Source organism: Protomyctophum parallelum (genome assembly GCF_964188405.1).
Source record: "Protomyctophum parallelum genome assembly, chromosome: 12".
In the NCBI taxonomy this organism is placed as follows: Eukaryota; Metazoa; Chordata; class Actinopteri; order Myctophiformes; family Myctophidae; genus Protomyctophum; species Protomyctophum parallelum.
This window is the reverse complement of record NC_139712.1, coordinates 30,367,460-30,386,797: the sequence shown is the minus strand read 5'-3', so window position 1 is coordinate 30,386,797 and position 19,338 is coordinate 30,367,460. Positions and strand designations below refer to the sequence as shown.

At 44.0% G+C, this 19,338-nt stretch overlaps 1 protein-coding gene across 2 annotated transcripts in view; it reads left to right on the top strand.

Moving 5' to 3' along the window:
• topbp1 (DNA topoisomerase II binding protein 1) overlaps nt 1–19,338 on the top strand; it is a 39,046-nt gene that overhangs the window by 5,730 nt on the left and 13,978 nt on the right. For both annotated transcript variants that reach the window (XM_083777873.1, XM_083777874.1), the window contains exons 6-23: nt 56–249; nt 1,224–1,403; nt 2,658–2,818; nt 5,337–5,500; nt 5,908–6,158; nt 6,638–6,927; nt 7,634–7,806; nt 8,280–8,491; nt 8,940–9,106; nt 9,591–9,755; nt 12,298–12,483; nt 13,328–13,443; nt 13,571–13,694; nt 14,624–14,773; nt 15,169–15,256; nt 16,108–16,324; nt 16,706–16,974; nt 18,925–19,058. In XM_083777873.1, the coding sequence (XP_083633999.1) occupies nt 56–249; nt 1,224–1,403; nt 2,658–2,818; nt 5,337–5,500; nt 5,908–6,158; nt 6,638–6,927; nt 7,634–7,806; nt 8,280–8,491; nt 8,940–9,106; nt 9,591–9,755; nt 12,298–12,483; nt 13,328–13,443; nt 13,571–13,694; nt 14,624–14,773; nt 15,169–15,256; nt 16,108–16,324; nt 16,706–16,974; nt 18,925–19,058 (3,241 nt within the window). The remainder of the gene's footprint in view (nt 1–55; nt 250–1,223; nt 1,404–2,657; nt 2,819–5,336; nt 5,501–5,907; nt 6,159–6,637; nt 6,928–7,633; nt 7,807–8,279; nt 8,492–8,939; nt 9,107–9,590; nt 9,756–12,297; nt 12,484–13,327; nt 13,444–13,570; nt 13,695–14,623; nt 14,774–15,168; nt 15,257–16,107; nt 16,325–16,705; nt 16,975–18,924; nt 19,059–19,338) is intronic.

Genomic DNA, 19,338 nt, shown 5'->3' with positions numbered 1-19,338 from the left:
AGCTCTAAATAAAGTTGAAAGGCATACTGTATTCTCTCCCACCTCTGTCCCTCAGTCTTTTCAGGTACAAAGACCTGCCCATGGAGGACTACCTGTGTCCGGTGCTGCACGGCTGCATCATCTGTGTGACGGGCCTCAACTCTTTGGACCGCAAAGAGGTGGAGCGGCTCTGTGAGCTCCACGGAGCCAACTACAGCGGGCAGCTCAAGATGAATGAGTGCACTCACCTCATCGTCAGTGAACCCAAAGGCCAGTCGTGTTTGATTGAATGATGTATTATCGGAAGAGGTGTAAAGTAACTAAGTACATTTATCTAAGTACTGTACTTTTTGTACTTTACTTGAGTATTTCCAATTGCCAGTACTTTTGCTTCTACTCCACTACATCTCGGATCCAAATATTGTACTTTTACTCCACAAACTTCAGTTACTTTGTAGATTTGGATTATTATTACAAAACATAAAGTAACCACTTCAGCCATAATACATTTCGCCCATTTTAAAATAGTCGATCTACAAGTTCATCAATGCGTCTCTGTTTATGTGACGCGTTGTAAGCTTGTAGGTCTGCTATTTTCAAAATATTGTTTTACATTTGAAAACTTGAAATGAGACAACGTGCATGAGGTGTACTTTTACTTTTGGTACTTTAAGTACATTTCAATGCCAATACTTTTGTACTTTTACTCAAGAACATTTTGAATTCCGGACTTTTACTTGTAACGGAGTAATTCTATATTGCAATATTGATACTTAAGAATTTCTTTCCACCACTGATTATCAATTTACAAAAGGTACATGGGTACATTTTGCAATAATGATAAATAAAAAGCATAACACAAAAAGCCCTGAGGCCTCTTAGAGCGTGTTTCCATTGTGGCCTGTGTATTGAATTGTGAGGAATTCAATTAATCAAGACAAATAAAGAAAGACAATTCTATAGAAGAAATCATCAATGCTAGGAGCAGTAAAAGTATATTTACAGAAAAAAACAGATTTGTCTAGGTCCAGTTGCAAAATAAATATAGTTGCTATTTCGGCTATTTTTTTAAAACGTGGAAACGATGTGGAAACGACTGACGATTATCTCAAATAATTGCAATTATCTCAAATAAAGCGATTAGGTGTTTATGTAATAATTGTGACAGGCCTATACTCGTACAACTGTACATCTGGTTTTGTCACTGTTGATATCTTGACTTGTGTACATTTTGCTGTTCACAGGTCAGAAGTACGAGTGCGCCCGCAAGTGGAACGTGTACTGTGTGTCTATTTACTGGCTGTTTGACAGCATAGAGAAGGGTTTCTGTCAGGACGAGAGCCGCTACAAAGTGGACCGCACGGCGGCCAATAAGGACAGCCGGCCGCAGACCTCCACCCCCACTGGCGGCAGCAGGAAGGACGGTGAGCCAAGCGTCCACCACCACGGGTCAATTCTTTTATATCCAATCAGGACAGCATACAGATTAAACGAGTGAAATTGGAAGTGACGACACAAAGAAATGAGCAGACAAATTTGCAACTGGAACTCTACAAAAAATAAGCTGATAAATTGGATAGATTGTTTGAAAACTTTATTCCAGACACAGTGGGTCCATATACGAAACAAAAGACACACAATAAAAAAACACATCAAATCAAATCAAATGTATTTATATAGCACATTTAAAAACAACTCTCATTGTACCAAAGTGCTTCACAAATGCAATACAATACAATTCAGTGCAGAAGACGTCAATAATAAAACAACAGGCATATAGCACAGAGTAATCTAAAAGGAAAGGTGCAAGATCATGTCGGTGATGCAAAGGCTTGTGAATATAAAAATGTTTTAAGTTGTGATTTAAAAGACTCAACGGAGGGCGCAGACCGTGAGGGGAATGCTGTTCCACAGAGTGGGGGCTGTGACAGCAAAGGCGCGAGCAGAGCCTCTTTTTTGTGTGCGGAACCCCTACAGATGTCCTATGCCTAGGCCTATGTGGGTAGCAGACTATTTTCACTACAAAAGGTCTGTTAATTTAACATACAAACATTGCCTCCAGTGTTTCCAGAAGCATGAGGAAAACATTGCTTCACTCTGTGTGATCCCCTGTTAAGGCCATGATTAATACATTATTTGATTCCTTCAGTCTACACATGAATCTAAACATGAAATTCCTCAGTACAGCATGAAAGGTGGGTACATTACTAGTCACAAACATTTCACTTACACTGGTCCATCTTTGGACATTATAAGTTTTCTGCTATAATGTACCACAACACAAGTAAGCTGTATATAGTGGAATGCAGTAGGTTTAGTCATATACTCATTACTCACCTGATTGACTGAAATGTTGTCACCTGAAAATGTATTTTCTGGAGAGACAGGGAGACTCCTGTTACTGTACAAACACTATAGCAATGTTTACTATAGAATACAATGCATTAATCTTTTAACAAACCTTTTTGTTTTTTACCAACACATCACTTACCCTACCTTTTAAGCTGTAATTATTTTCAAAATCGGTTCGACATCAACATTGTTTCATCCCACCACTGTGTTTAAAGTTACACACTCAACCTGTATTCTGTATTGTTTCCTTTTGGAATGTGTCAGTCCGTCCGCAACTGAATTGTAATTTTGAGAGTTTGCTTCTTCTTTTTTTTACTCCCAAACAGCTCTGTCACTCTTAGGCCTGAGCAACATCTCGGTCAACACCAGCATGCCGGTGAATGACACGGCCGTCACCACCAACAGCACCACCGTGGACACACCAGACCCCATTGATGGCCTGGATATGTCCGCCTGCCCTGCCGATGACGTGCTAGATGGCTGTAAGGTAAAACTGCACCGACAGGATAACCCGACTCCGCCAGATGGGGCGGTATTTACTATTTATTCACTAGTTCACAATACAGCCCCATCTGGTGCCGCTCAGGGACACGCGATGAACCGGGCCGAACCAATCAGCGGCAGCTACGGGCGGAATCTTCCAATCACCTGCCAAGTAGCTTGAAAAAAATGGACGGCCTTCTTCAGCGATTGGGCTACAGTGATCCGAGATGGAAGTTGGTTGTGAAACTAATGTGAAGCAAGCGTCTTCCATCTCAGGTTCCAGACTCAGGTTACCGACATGAAGAAACTGATCCAACTTATAGCACCTAAAAGTTTGGGAACCCCTTGGTTCAGGTCGCATTGTTGCGTGTTGATTTTCGCGACTAAAAGTATGACGAAAAATGTACGACTACCTTTTTTCACTGACAAACTAAATAAAAACTAGACAAAGTGCCAATCGGCACAGGTCTCCACCAGGGCAGGTCAGGTTGTGGCCTCATGGTGGCGCTATAACAGGCTGTTGAGGAAGATTTGGGCCGGAGTGTTGGAGGGATGCAGGTACAATGTTTTTCCATGTGTGCATACATAAGTTGTATACAGATCGATGCAGTTATAGCTAAAAACAGGAATTGGCCTGTTATAGCGCCACCGTGAGGCTGATTTTGAGGAAAAAATTGTGCATGTCGTCCTCGGCCTAGTGAAAATGTGCGTGTATAATTTAACGGAAATTGCACACTGTGTTTGTGATTTGTGGCCTTTTTTCGAAATGGACGAATCGTGTGAGCTTTGGAAGCCAATCTTAGCCAATCAGGATGGAAGATGGGAAATGGTGGCGCTCCGTGTTGATCACATGACTATGGAGATAGTGTATAACGATTTGCGTGAAATTTGGATAAAATCTGAAGGAGTAATAATAGAAAATGTGTTTTACATATGTGGGCCTCCTGGTGGCGCTATAAAGAGCAGATGTGAAAAATTCCAGGCAAAGGTTTTTCCTTGGCCTCTAGGGAGTTGGCATACAAAGTTATCCACAGATCCGTGCAGTTAGAGGTAAAAACACTTTTCGGCCAGTTATAGCGCCACCTTGAGTCTGAGTTGAAATTGTTGATGTGGCATTTCGTCCTCGGCCTAGTGGGAATGTGGGTGCACAATTTCACGGAAATCACGCGATGTGTTCATGATTTGCAGCATTTTGTTTGAAACTGAGCACTCCTGTGAACTTTGGAAGCCAATCTTAACCAATCAGGATGGAGTGTGAGAAATGTGAAAGACCGGTTTCGTTGAATGGCTCTAGAGAGACTGTGTACCAATTCGCGTGATGTTTGGACAAAATCTGTAGGTGTACTGTGCAAAAACTTGTTTTGCACAAAGCGGCCTCCTGGTGGCGCTATAACAGGCCGTTCTGGAAAGTTTGGGGCAGAGGTTCATCGTTGGCATCCAGGGAGTGTGTGTGCAAAATGTGGCATCGACCGGGTTAACGGTGGCCGAGATTAGCTGCTCACGGACACACGGACGGACGGACGGACACACGGACGGACACACGGACGGACGGAGTGCAAAACATACTCTCCCCACATGCCTTCGGCCTGGTGGAGACAACTATTAATGACTAAGACTAAATTATAAATATATTGACAATTTTGTCAACAAATATAAACTAGGCTAAAACATTAGGGAGGGGACTAGTCACTAGTGGTGACTAGTTCTCAAAATAGCAGATCCACAAGCTCACAACTATGACACATTGTGAGCTTGTAGATCGGCAATTATTGTCTCCACCAGGCCGAAGGCATGTGGGGAGAGTATGTTTTGCACTCCGTCCGTCCGCGTGTCCGTCCGTCCGTCCGTCCGTCCGTCCGTCCGTCCGTGTGTGTGTCCGTCCGTGTGTCCGTGAACAGCTAATCTCGGCCACCGTTAACCCGGTCGATGCCATATTTTGCACACACACTCCCTGGATGCCAACGATGAACCTCTGCCCCAAACTTTCCAGAACGGCCTGTTATAGCGCCACCAGGAGGCCGCTTTGTGCAAAACAAGTTTTTGCACAGTACACCTACAGATTTTGTCCAAACATCACGCAAATTGGTACACAGTCTCTCTAGAGCCATTCAACGAAACGGGTCTTTCAGATTTATCAGACTCCATCCTGATTGGTTAAGATTGGCTTCCAAAGTTCACAGGAGTGCTCCGTTTCAAACAAAATGCTGCAAATCATGAACACATCGCGTGATTTCCGTGAAATTGTGCACCCACATTCCCACTAGGCCGAGGACGAAATGCCACATGAACAATTTCAACTCAGCCTCAAGGTGGCGCTATAACTGGCCGAAAAGTATTTTTACCTCTAACTGCACGGATCTGTGGATAACCTGGTGGAGACCTGTGCCCGGAAGGGCACTTTTTCTAGTTTTATTATATTTTTTCCAACTAAATAAAAAATTGCTGTCAACACTGGATCACATAAAGTTAAAGTTCTCCCGAGCTCGTCATGTAATGTTAACACATCTTAAATGTCTGTACAGCTCTATCTGTGTGGCCTGTCGGTGAAGAAGCTGGAGAAGCTGCGACGCCTGGTGAACATGGCCGGCGGTCTTCGCTTCAACCAGCCCAGTGAGGAGCTCACTCATGTGGTCATGGGAGAGCCTGACCCCGACCTCAAGAACTTCTTGTGCAAAGCCACTCATAGGTTTGAAACTACTGCTAAGGCAATTGTTTGAAAACTGTAGTTACTTTGCCGATTTTGATTATTATTATAAAACATACATTAACCACTTGAGCACTACAGTACATATATTTTGGCGATTTGAAATGAGCAAATTAAGCAGATTAAGCATAGTAAATAAAGTTTAAATAGTCGCATAAATGTAGAGTTCCAAGGGAACAATGTCGTGCCTAGGATACCAGGACATAAACGGCGTCCATGCATGATTCTTCTCATCCCAGACCCCATGTGGTGACAGTCCAGTGGCTCATAGACTGCTCATAGACTGCTTCTATGCATGATTCTTCTCTTCCCAGACCCCATGTGGTGACAGTCCAGTGGCTCATAGACTGCTCATAGACTGCTTCTATGCATGATTCTTCTCTTCCCAGACCCCATGTGGTGACAGTCCAGTGGCTCATAGACTGCTTCTCCAGAGGCTGCCTGCTAGCGGAGGACGACTACCTCCACCCCGACTGTCTGCCTCCTGCCTCAGCGGCCTTAGCCACCACTCCCGCTCCCAAAGCCCCCGCCTGCTCCTTCATGGCCCCTCCCCCCTACTACGACAGCCCCAGCACTCCCAGACACAAGAAGACGGAGGAGGATATGCTGTCTCAGTACATGGACGATGACCCTACAGTAGGTAAGCAACCATCCACCCCCCCCCCCTCTACCCACATTGTATTTCGGAGTCGCTGAAGGAATGCGTTATTGTCGTTGTTTTGACGACTTCAAGAAGACATGTCATCAGGATGATGGTCATGTCATCAGGAAGGAGGACCATAAAATCTGTCGAAAGACAGATAATTATCAAAGTGAAAACTGAAGCTGGTGAATCGGTTTCACAATTAAAATTATACAAACCTCCCCCCAAAAAACTGTCTTATATTAGTATTAGAGATGGGAAATTCACAATTCTGTGGTTTATTTGTAAAATTCATCATTTGATCCATTACCTTGGATAATTTTAAAAATATATATTTTTATTATTTTTAATGTCAGTTTTATAAAAGACACCTTGCAAAATGTATTCAATTCTATTTCCATTCCTCGTTAAACACCTTGCAAAATGCATTAAATTCTATTTCCATTCCACGTGACGTTATGACTTTTCTCCTCCAGTGGAACAGCCCCTAGCGGTGGATAGGTCCCACAGCACATTAGACCCCCTGAGCTCCGACTCCACCATGCAGGAGGCCAGCCAGGCGGGCCTGGGCCTGTTCGCCGGGAAACGCTTCCTCTTGGTGGGCTTCGGGGGCGAGGCCGAGGCCCTACTGGCCATGCTGGTGACGGAGAACGGCGGCAAGCTGTTTTCGGGACGCACGCGTGCCGTGGCCGACTACGCCGTCGTCCCGCTAATGGGCTGCGACGTGGACGCTACCGTGGACGAGGTCGTCACCGACACGTGGCTGGTGAGATTCAGAGGGTGTGTCAAATCACAGAATAGCCGTTCGATACCGATAGAATGGGATGTTAATCGTTATTCTTATTGTGATAAAAGATTGTTATATTGCATGTAAGAGTCAGTATTGTCATTTTGTTAAAGGAGTAGTACCATGATTTTCCTGCCCTAAAACATGATCATCAGGTATTATGATTAGATTAGGAGGAAGATTTATTTTAAAAAAAGTGAACAGAAAGTATTAAAATTATGTTTTTATGTGGCCACACCCACCAGTTCATTAAGTGTACCTGATATTCACCTTAGCGCCACCCACCTGAACTTATGCCACAGCTGTTGTATGATAATAAGGGGAGGGGCTGATTTAGTCACTAAAGTGGTGTATATTCGATTGGGACTTTTGACTCAAAGGCTTTATCAGCTTTCAGAAACAAAACAAAAATACACAGGGAAGAGATTTGTCTTGCATATTATAACCACACCTGGGGTCTATTAGACTAATGTCTCCATAGACACATACAAAACAGAAAAAGTACAAAACTATGGCACCCCCATCTTTAAACCTAAAATGAACGGCAGTCTAATGGTTAGGCGCTGACCCTTAGATCCAGTATATTGAGCCACCCATGCTTCATGATGTGAAGCTAACATACGGTACCATGTTGTACAATATTGACCATGGTGTTCCCGGGTTCATGACATGTTCTCTCTTCCAGGCCATCTGTGTGGAGAGGGAGTGTGTTCTGCAGCTGTCCTCAAACCCTCTGTTCACCCCTGTGGCTGTGATGGAGGGTCGCTCTCCTCTCTCAGGCTGTGTCCTCTCCGTGAGCCAGTTCACCGGAGCGGAGAGAGAGTCCCTGGTGGAGCTGGTCAAGTACCTCGGAGCCAGGTATGCGTCTTGTCTCGGTGTGATTGATTGTGGCCCATAGAACCGTTTAGAACCGTTGGTCTCTGTCTGTGAAACTTCATATGTCGAAAACTGTTACATTTCTGAAAATGGAACTTTTCAGTCACCAGATGAGTCCGAGATGGTTCATGTGGAATTGGAAGTTGAATTGGCTCATATACTATAGGTCTGATCAAAGGAATATTAAATATTTAAAATGCTGAAAATGTATGATCTTAAATTTTTAATGGATTTTTCAGTTTCATACAATTTGTGTTCTTTCCTGAGTGCAGCATATGTTTGAATTGGTTACAAACATTTTTTGGAGAGATTCAATATTATCAACTCTATGGCCTTTTCAGCCTGGAAGAAAAAGAAAACGCCTCGGTTAACACAGCCCCATAGTCGCTGGCACAAGGTAGGTGCAACTGTCTTTGACATTTGGAGTAACACCTCCCCTCCTCCTTTTCCCCCAGTGTCCAAGACTACTTTGTACGCATGGCCAACCAGAAGAAAGGCATGCTGGCCAGCACGCATTTGGTTCTGCAGACGCCGGAGGGCACCAAGTACAACGCAGCAAAGAAATGGAGCCTGCCAGCTGTCACCCTGCATTGGATACTGGAGTCCGCCAGGAAGGGCCACAAGGCAGAGGAAGGACGTTTCCTAGTCGACCTGCCTCCATCACCAGGTCAGTCCACTTCCTCTGCTGTTCCATATCAGAGATTAAACAATTAATCAAATAATCGGTTTATCAATCGAACAGAATTTCTTGTTTGTAATTGACACACAAACGCACCGTTAATATCCCAATCCACCCTGCTTCATGATCCAAGCAGATGGGGAGCCAAATACATATGCATTTTGGATCCTTGATAAACATGTTTGAGAACCACTGATCATGGCTTTCGCTCTCCGTCCTGTCAATAATAGAGGCTAGGCGCGTGATATCATCATCATACCCAGAAGTTATGCGGGAACGCCCTATGGCTGGCAAAAAATAAATAAACTACTTTCTGGCCTTGACGGCCCATACATCCAAACAGAAAAGCCCTATCTGATTGCATTATACAACGTTAAACTCACTTAAACTCACTTTGCATGCGCATACCCTCCATTGACTTCACTGTCGTCCCCAGAGACGGACAACGAGAGCTTCATCGGCGGTTCCCAGCAGGTCATGATGCCTCCTCCTCCTCCCCGGCCTCCTCCGGTGCAGCGCGCCCTCTCCCCAGAGCTCCCTCTGCTGGGCATCCAGAGCGGCAAGGCCGTGACCCCTCTGGACGTGAGCCGCTTCCGCAGCAAGGTGTTCCGCTCGCCTCCCTCGTCCTTTCCCCCCTCCTATCTCCCTTTGTTTCTTTTTGTCCATTTTGACCTGATATCAGATTTAAAAAATGTCTTCCACATCTTGACAGTTTTCTGAAAAATCTATGTTTCTATGTCAGTCGTTCTTCGATTTTTCAAAAATAGCAGACCTACAAGCTCGTAGCGCGCTATGAGCTTGTAGATCTGCTATTTTCAATAGCTAAAGCATAGCATAATGCTAACACCAAACGTTACGTTTCCTCTTCTTCTCTCTCCTCTTTCCTTTCATTACTATTATTTTCTATGTTATTATTATTATTATTATTATTTTCTTTTTCTCTTTTTTGTTTTTTACAATTTCAGCCCACTGTTTTGAACACTAGATTTGGCAGCTCAAAAGGTTGGGGGGGAGGTGCATTGTAAACTGAATGCTCATCATGTCTGCACTATGAATAATAATAATTAAAAAAAATATATATATGAAGGCGTTCCGCTCGGTGGTGGACCAGATGAAGGCCAAGGAGAACCCGGGTCCCAGCACGCCGCAGCAGCAGAGGAACGCCCTGGAGAGAGAGCCTTCCCTGCAGCTGGACACGCCCTCCCGCTTCCTCAGCAGAGACCAGCTGTTCAGGCCCACCTTCAATGTCAAGGTAAGACTCCTTTAGGGACGTCACCTTTGAAAATGGAACATACAGGGGCACGGTGGCACAGTTGTTAGTGCTGTCGCCTCACAGCTAGAAGGTCCTGGGTTCGATTCCCACTCGGGACACTGTGGGTGCTGGCGGCGTGTTTCCTCCTCCGCGTGCCCATACACGAAGGCGGGGTTGGCGAAAGGGCCTTTCTGTGTGGAGTTTGCATGTTCTCCCCATGTTCTCCCCTAGGGTAGGTACCCTCACAAAAACATGCAGTAATCCTGGTCTCTAAAGTTTAAACTGCCTCCCCCTGGCCAGCCGGGGCGCCTGATGGAGGGGAAAGAAACTGGTTGGAATAACGTGTTCCTTCCACGCGCTATGTCCAACCAGGGAAACTCCCCCCTGTCAGGTGTAAAGGAGCAACTTGGACACTCATGCATGAAGGAAGTTCAAGTCTGTTGCTCTCCCCATGTCCCCCATATATGGGGACTAGGTTGGCGGAGGGTGTGTAGAGCCCAGGATCACATTAGATAATTGACACAGGGGTGAAAAATGGGTTACAAAATCGTTGGATAAAAATTATAAATAGCAAAATGGAACATACAAGTACAACTTTCCGTTTGTTTTTTAAGCTTCATAATCACAAATTGCACAGGGCAATATTTGACAAATAACTTATATATACAAAGAAATTACTAATACATTTAATAATGTTATACTTTAACAAAATGCCATGTCACGTGTGTGATATGGCATGTTGTATTAGCTTGTAGATCAGCTATTTTTGGATTGAGCCTCTTATCAGCTTGAGTGTTGATGCGGAAACTAGTGCTGGGGCCGTGATGCGTATAAATTGGAAGTGTATAAATTATAGGCTACTAAACTCAGCACAAAATGTTCGAAAACTTAACTTTGGTCCATTATTTCTCCACTTTTATATTATACCAATTGGTATTGTATTCAGGCAATTGTGGAATGAGCAACACAGCTAAACGTGTGGGTAGCACCTCCAAATAAATTGCCAAAATGGCAAATAGTTGGTATTCACGCTTGTTTTGAGTTGCTTAGCAGATTGAATGATTGCACTCTCCCACAGTAATAAGGAAAAAACAACACATATTGGCCATTTTTACACAGTATTAATTGTGTGTTAACACTATTTTGCCGGCGAATTCTTCAAAATAAAGGCGCTAGAGTGCCAGCAGATGAGGCAGATTTTACTCTGAAAAACCCCACCTTCCGTTACCCATTAACTGGGAGGCATAATCTTCCGTTCTTACCTCACGCTGGTACATCTAAAGTCTCTCTAGAAGCCTTTATATTCCAAACGAGATGCTTCCTGAAGTCAGAAATGAAGACGGAACATTGCCCTTTTGGTCAAAACCATGGAGAGTACCCTAGATTTAGAGTTTCAACCGTTTGGTTGCAAGGAGTTGCATGGCGATCCATTGCTGTGGTTTGGGCTTTCGGGAACTCTGTAGTGTCTGGAAGATCCATACACAGCCGCAACAACTTTGCACCCCCTCCTAATGCTGGTGGTCACCAACCTAGCCACATTTTGCTGTGGGATGGCATCCCATTCCTCAACCCGGATTTTTTGCAAGTCAGCCAACATGCTTATGTTGGTCACTCTAGCACGTACAGCACGCCCAAGCTGACTGATCCCACAAGTGTTCAATTGGGTTGAGGTCTGGACTCACGGCAGGCCATCCTCATCCTGGCTCTGTGGGGGCGAGCATTGTCATCCTGGAGGATGGCGTTAGGTCCCAGATTTTGAAGATATGGGATCTCCACTGGCTTCAGAATCTCATCCCGATATGTCACTGCATTGAGATTGCCTTCAAGTGTTGTCTTGCCTGTGAGATACCATACCAAGTGTTGTGGCTGCGTATGGATCTTCCTGAGTTTGTAAAATTAATGAAGTGTAAAAATGACCAATTTGTTTTATTTCCTTCTCCATATTACTGTGTGAGAGTGCAATCATCCAATCCACTAAGCAACTCAAAGCAAGGGTGAATAACACTTAATTCTTTGGAGGCGCTACCCACACGTTTAGCTGTTTTGCTCATTCCACGAATGCCCGATCCCTACAAGCTATACCTCGTTGTAAGGTGACTTGAAAAAAAAAACAATTAAAAAGATATATAAAATACAATACCAATTGGTATTTTTAAAGGGGAGAAATAACCAACCAAGGCTTTTGTGCTGAGTTTATTATAGGCAGTATATATAGTTTAGTGGCCTTGTGGTTAAAGTGTGTGCTCTGAGATTGAGACATACTAGCGTCATGTCCATTTACAAGTACCTGTACTTGTAAATGGAGCTGCCTCACGCTGCAGGAGATAGGTTCCTGCCCTATGGGCCGGGCCACGTGGCTTGGCAAGGCTTGCTTACTTACTTGTAGACTGTTTGGGCAGAGGCGTTGATTGGCTATTTTCTTTACTTCTGAACACTACTTCTACATCGTTCCTGAAAACAGTTTTGGACATATGAGGTTTCCAGTTCCACCCGACAGCAACGATATACTCTTAATGGGTAGGATGTCCCTTTTTTGTTCTAGGATGCGTTGGGACTGTTGGATACTCCAGCGGGAGCATCTAAGCTGGGGGGGAAGGTGGAGACTCCGCTGACCGATCTGGTCAACAGAAAGATGCAGTTAGCTCTGGCCAACAGCAGCCGCAGCCACGCTGCAGCCATGCAGGCCCTGAGTGCCAGTCCCCAGTTCAACAAGCCCACAGAGCCGGAGGTACACAGACTACACGCACGCACGCACGCACGCACACACACACACGCACACTCACTCTCAAAGGTGGCCTATAAGTTAGAGCAGGTGTTTTTATTGTGCCATATCAACATTAAGTTTAATTTAGAACACCACATCACAATTCAATATTTCCAACTGAGTTTGACTGTCCATATACTGTCTATTTGTTTTCTACTTTTTCCACATTGTTATGACCATTATTCATACTCAACGTCAGAGTTCAAATGTGAATGAATGTAGAATTATTTGCAGGATTAAATTTCCATACAGATGTAAGGGCACTTAATTTAATTGAGTACATTTAAAAAATATATATTTTACGTGTCAGTGTGCCACTGATCGCCCCCTCCCCTGTGGGGCACCCGTGCCTAAGTTTGTCTACCCCTGTGTTCGAGAGATAGTACCTTTTTTATTGAGAAGATAAACCCCTTGAAATGTATCATCTCATTTTCCGGGGGGTCCTAACAAGAAGATCATAACCAGATTCCCAGTCCCAGACACTTCTTTGGCAACACCTCTACCCGGTCAATGACTAAATGACTAACCTAAAAAAGATCAAAGTAAACTCAATTTATTTCCAAACCCCCTCGTACACACATTATGCAGAGGGAAAATCCAAATCCCGTAAATCGTAATGTAATAGTTTGTCTGTTTGCAGTTCCCGGAAAATAATTGAATAATTGAAAATCAAATGATAATGCTGTGGTCTTATGTAACTCAATGGGTCAAACATGAAACTAATTGGTTACATCCTTTGTCTGAGTTTTTCCAGTAAAAACCAAAATTTTAAAGTACCGGTATATTATTTTATAAATTTCATGAATAGGTCCAGGAAAAGGAAGCTGGACCCCTGGCTGGCGTGGTGATCTGTGTGGGAAAGAAGCTAGTGAAGATGCAGAGTGAACTGAATGCTACTGCTGCCTCTCTGGGAGCAGACTTCAGGTCTGGTGCCAAGTTTACATAGAACCCACACCTTCACCCCTCTCAAATACTATTTAATTATTATCTGTGAGTGATCTATTAAAAACAAATAAAGGGTTAACCTGTTAGTTATGCATTGTTTCTTCAGGTGGTCTTGTGACGACACAGTGACTCATTACATCTACCAAGGCCGCGTGGGGGACACCACTCGTGAATACAGAGGAGTGAAGGAGAGAGGACTGCATGTGGTGTCTCAACACTGGCTACAGGCTGTACGTTTGCTCCCTTAACCACATGAACCACATGAGCTGATTTCTATCTGCCAAGCAGTTCCTAAAGTCCTCTGCTAGGATTAACTCACCCAGTTGATGAAAATACGTGACCTTTTTTGAGTGATGGTTAAAGAAAATCACACTCGTGTGAAGTGAGGGGCGCCCACTATATTCTTATAGAGAGTATGCACGTGCATGATTTTCCCATCAGGACACGCCCCCCTCATCTAGACTGAGTGGCAAAACATTGAGCAGCGTGTTGGAGTTTGGAAGCGCTCGTTGGAAATCACTCAACCGTCCTGTGTACCACCTTTTCTAAATGTCACAGAATGCAGGAGGCAGCAAAATGTTGTGTTATTGAAAACAAGCACTTCCAAACTCCGACACTTAAAAATTTGAAAAATAATCAAATGCAAGGCATTTCTTGACAGAAACTAGCTCATAACGTTTCTATGGTGGATTTTTATGAAACAAAAACTTTGCAGATTCGTACAGCTGCAATGTTGGTGAGTTTAACATTGTTTAATGCAATCAGACAGGACTTTTCTGTTTGGATGAATGGGCTGTCAAGGCCAGAAAGTAGTTTTTGACACTCAGTGGGTGTTCCTGCATAACTTCCAGGTACGATGATGTCACATGCAAACCCTCTATAGGCCACATCCATCCATCTATCCTTCCATAGACTTGGCTGGCAAACGATTTACAACGGCAATGCTATTTTTCTTATGTTTCTTACGTTGCCTTGCTTTTCTTTTATTCTCCATTGTTCTGTAAAGCACTTTGAGCTGCATTTCATGTCATGAAAGGTGCTATACAAAGTTTTATTATTATTATTATTATTATTATGTTGGTTAATCCTGATAAGAAGTTGGTTGAATACTGTGTGTGTGTGTGTGTGTGTGCACTATTTGTTTTGGTCTCCTCTGCAGTGCGCTGAGGAGCAGAAGCGTGTCTCGGAGGTTCTGTATCCGTTCACCTACAACCCCAAGATGAGCCTGAACCTTAGTCAGGTACCAGACAGCTCCCAGAGGACCACTCGAACACAAGCTAAAGATGTCACCGAGATCCAGAACGACATGGTAGGTCGCACGACAAGATAAGTCAGGAGAGGGGTGGGTAGAGTGGAAAAAAGAGCAGACTCAAGTACAGAGCCACCAGTCAAGTTTACAAAGTATATTTTGTCAGAAAATAACGTGAATACACGATATTAATAGCAAAGAACGTGTAAAGAAACAAAACAAAACAACTCTCAGCTAAGGGGTCCTTGGAATGAAAAACATTCAGTCCCCTGAAATGGTGAATTAACACCAGCCAGCCGGCATACATAGTTGTTACTATGGCTGCTTTGTTTGGCTACTCTATTGGCTGCTTTGGCACACAACCACCCATCATACAAGCTCTTAATTTAAGGCTAGAAGAGTTTGCTTTACAGTCCCAGTTCTGACATCTTTACTTGGACTTGTTTCTACTACAGCCTGTGGACAACGCCACAGAGGAGGCGTCGACATGCCCACGTCTCAATGATGGAGAGGTGGAGCAACACCAGGAACAGGAGGAGAGAGGTACAATCTGTTCACTTACTATCTACAACTAGTCCATACCCAGGTAGGCCTGTCACAATTACATAATCCACTAATCGCAATTATTTGAGATAATCACAATAGGAAGTTCAAGCACTGGAAGCCCTGCTTCCGGCAGAACAACCAGCCTTTCCTCTTTGCAGATGAGTAAGGATGAGTAAGTTAGTGAGGCTAACTGTTGAGCCAGCTCAACATTAACATCATTTGTGCACGTTCATGCCGCTCAACTCATGGCTACGAGTACATGACCACCTGTTTTTCTTTATTCGCTGCAGGACTGCTGTACTCTGCTGGCACTATCTGGTGTGGCGTGTGTGTGTGTGTGTGTGTGTGTGTGTGTGTGTGTGTGTGTGTGTACACTACAGCCCTCGCCAAGGCTTGCTACTTACTATTAGACGATTGGAAACACCTACCGTTCAGTTAACATAGCACTGCTCCCAGGAGTCACTTCCCCAACTCAACCCACAGCAGTGTTAATAAAAGTTAATACAAATTCTAATACACGTCTTGAATGGTGAAGAATTCTGAATCCAGAAAAATCTATATCTTCAGCTTATTCACATATGCCAGTGGTCCATCCCTGTGTGCAATGATCTATTGGTCAGCCCCTGAAGAGAAAAATCGATGAAGACAGACCGAAGGACGGAGGTTTAGTAATTCTTATATAACAGTAGTATTACTAAGATAGTAGAATTATAGTAGTAAAAGGTAGGCGATAAGCTGATGATAAGAACAACATCGGGTAACACTTTAAATGTGGGCTTCATAGAAAGTGTTACCGAACATTGTAATTCATGGCCTTTCTTAACTTTCCTCTTTTTTTCTCCTCTCAGATTTCAACGAGACTCAGGAGATGAGAGACACTCTGCAGAAGCAGCTCCAGGAGATCATGTCTGCCACCAAGCTGAGCGCAGGCCGGCGGTCCTCAGTCCGCCTCAACAGGCTGGGCTCCGTCGGGGCAGACTCCTACTCCTCCCCACGTGGCACGCCCGACGGCCAGGGGCCTCGCCCGGGACGCAGTGGGAGCAGACGCACCCTGGAGGCCCTGAGGTTAGAGCTGTCGCAATCAATACATCAGTATTTTTGCATAATCGTCGTAATCGTTTCCATGTGGAATTGTTTTTGTGTATTTTCAAACATTTTCAAAAACTTGCTTACGCATCAACTATTTTCGTCATTCGTCACATTTGTTTTTGTATATTCAGGTTATTCATTATATCTGCACCTGTGCAACTTCAAAGCCTAAAAGCCAAACAGAAATTGATTTTTCATTCATATGTCCACAAAAACACAATTGCGTTAATCTCAATAAATGACAATTAATAGTAAAGTTAAAATGTATAACCCTAGTCATGATCATGATATTACTTCACTTTTCACTATTACCTTTAATGAGAATTTCCAACCACTGCTGTGTCTGTTGGTTCCCAGGGTGTCCAGGGAAGCGGCCATGGATATGAACTCGGAGCCATCTCAGAGTGAGCAGATTGTGTGGGACGACCCCACAGCCAGGGAGGAGAGAGCCAAGCTGGCCGACAACCTCCAGTGGCCTGGCAGCCCCTCACAGCACTCGGAGCCCCTGGCCATGATGCCACCACCACCACCCTCCACCACTACTACCTCCACCACTACTCAGTCAGAAAACGCCACGTCGTCATCACACCGGGACTCCATGACTGACTCTGAGCTGGTGGAGATGGGTGAGCAGTACCAAAGATTTAGGCCTGACGTCAACATTTAAAACATTTCTTTTTAAAAGGCCTTTTTTTCTGGAAAAACCTCATGTTTCTATATCAGTGGTTCTCAATATTTCATGTCTAGGACACCAAAACTGTAAAACCAAAAATGTAATATGCCTCCGCCCCCCCATCTGAAAATATGTTGTTCCAGGGACCTCCCCAGAAGCAAAGATTTGAGTTAAAATGGTCACTGTCATAATATATATTCAAAGATTTGAGGCACATTTTCACAAAAATAGCAGATCTACAAGTTTCTATTTTTCGATAGCTAAAGTATAACATAATGCTTTAAAACATGGTTACACAAATCCTACAAATCGTCTCCTAAGTGGGCGCCGGCGTCAGACAGCAAATCTCGCGAACGTCCTATGGTTACTGGTGCTAGATCCCACAAGAGTGTGTTGCTGGGACAGAGAGAGCTCGATAATAAAGTAGATTTTAGTATGAAAATCTTGGGAAGATTGTTTGTGGCGATCGGGTCCAATATTTGGTTCAGTGACCATGAGGCTAAAGTAAAAAGCTGTGTTCATAATTCATATTCACTTTTCCATTGGAATGAATAGACTCCAACCTGCTTCCCACCTCTTAAAAGGAGACCGCCCACTTCACACAGATACAGGAAGTAAACCGGAGATAGCAAGTCTCGCTATTGGGTATTACTGTCATGGTTTGGGATTGTGGTAGCCCTCTGGTGGCCATTTTGGACATTGTTTGCAGCTCCACTGCAGCCATCAGGTGTCCGTCAGCGTTGCGTCATCGTCGATGCAGGGAATGTTCCCTTTTTAATCTATGAAGGTTTCTCCACTGCCGACAGTTGTTTGGGACAGCTTCTGGGCGGTCCACCCATTCGCCCCAGTTCATTTTTTGACGCGGTGCAAATGCAAGGCAACACAACACACTCAGTGGAGCCCCGGCCTTCCCTACCACACCCTCTTTTGGGGATTTAAATTAATATATCCTACCTACACTGTAGGCTGCCAGAATTGTTAAGTATTTGCAGCTTTATTCCATGAAAATAACATGCGATCATCGCGACCCGGAACAACAACAGGCTGCGATGGCTCGCAATGCCCAGTCTAACTCTAAACCATCGTCCACTTACATTGAACTCATTTTCCCAGAAACCCTTGCAGCCCAGAGCACTGCTCGATTTCCGGTTTTGTCATCATAAAGAGACGGCCTCGTCACCAGGTCCGTGGCAAATCCGCTCTTTCAATTTAATTATTAAAAAACTGTGAATTAAACGCATAAAACAAATAGCCATTCCGTCATGGCGTTGATTTGTTTCTATATTTAAACCCTGTTTTTCATTCAGTAGGCGCTGAGATATTGAGTGTCTTTAAAGGTTCACTCTCTCGTGTGTTTTTGAAGGTACGCTGTAGTTGAAAGAATTTAGCCTTACTTTTATTTAGTTTATTTTGCATTTTTGCGATCTTCTGGGCTTTTTGGATTTTCTGTTCTTTTTTTGTGCTGCAATAAATTTGGATTTTCTTCTGCATCTGAGCTTCCACCACTTTGTATTTCAGAGGGTTCCCAACGTTTTTGTCAAGTGCAGAATGATGTGATCAATTAAAAAAAACATACATTTGCTAAAAGTTTCTATTTGTAAATATTTCATTTATTAAGGTGGTTGCACACTGGCCGCGTTTTTCGGAAAACCGACGGAGAAACGCAGCTAAAAATCCGAAAAACTCGCTCTGTGTGCAGGGATCTTTAATGTTGTCAAAGATAAATCAAATAATGTCTGCTATATCGGCCAGATTCTATATCAGTTATCCTCTAGTGTGCTAATGACATATGATCTCTCTCAAAAACGGAGGATAAGGTTTTTCTCTGATAAGAAGACAAAATAAATCGAAGATTGATGTCAATGCTCCCCTCTAAAGTATGATTTCTCCCTCCACCCGTCAGTTGTCTGTGACGTCATCGACCAGCAGAGGACCATGACCCCTCCAGTGGAGGAGGTGGAGGATGACATCCTCACCCCTAAAGCTCCCAGCATAGCCTTCCCCCTCGCCAACCCCCCTGTACCACCCGAGCCACAGGTAAACGCACACAGCCTTCCCCCTCTCCTGCCACCTGAGCCACAGGTACAAGAAGAATGCCATTCCGATGTTTTCATACTCTTGCTGTGCTATTTACATTATTATTTAATCAACTTGTAGGTGTACTTTAACCCATTCTGACCTGAGATCAGATTCATACGAGGTTTCCGCCGGACACACACTGGTCTGATGAACCCATTCTGACCTGAGATCAGATTCTAAAAAATGTCAGTCGTTCTTCGATTTTTTTCAAAAATAGCAGACCTACAAGCTCGTATCG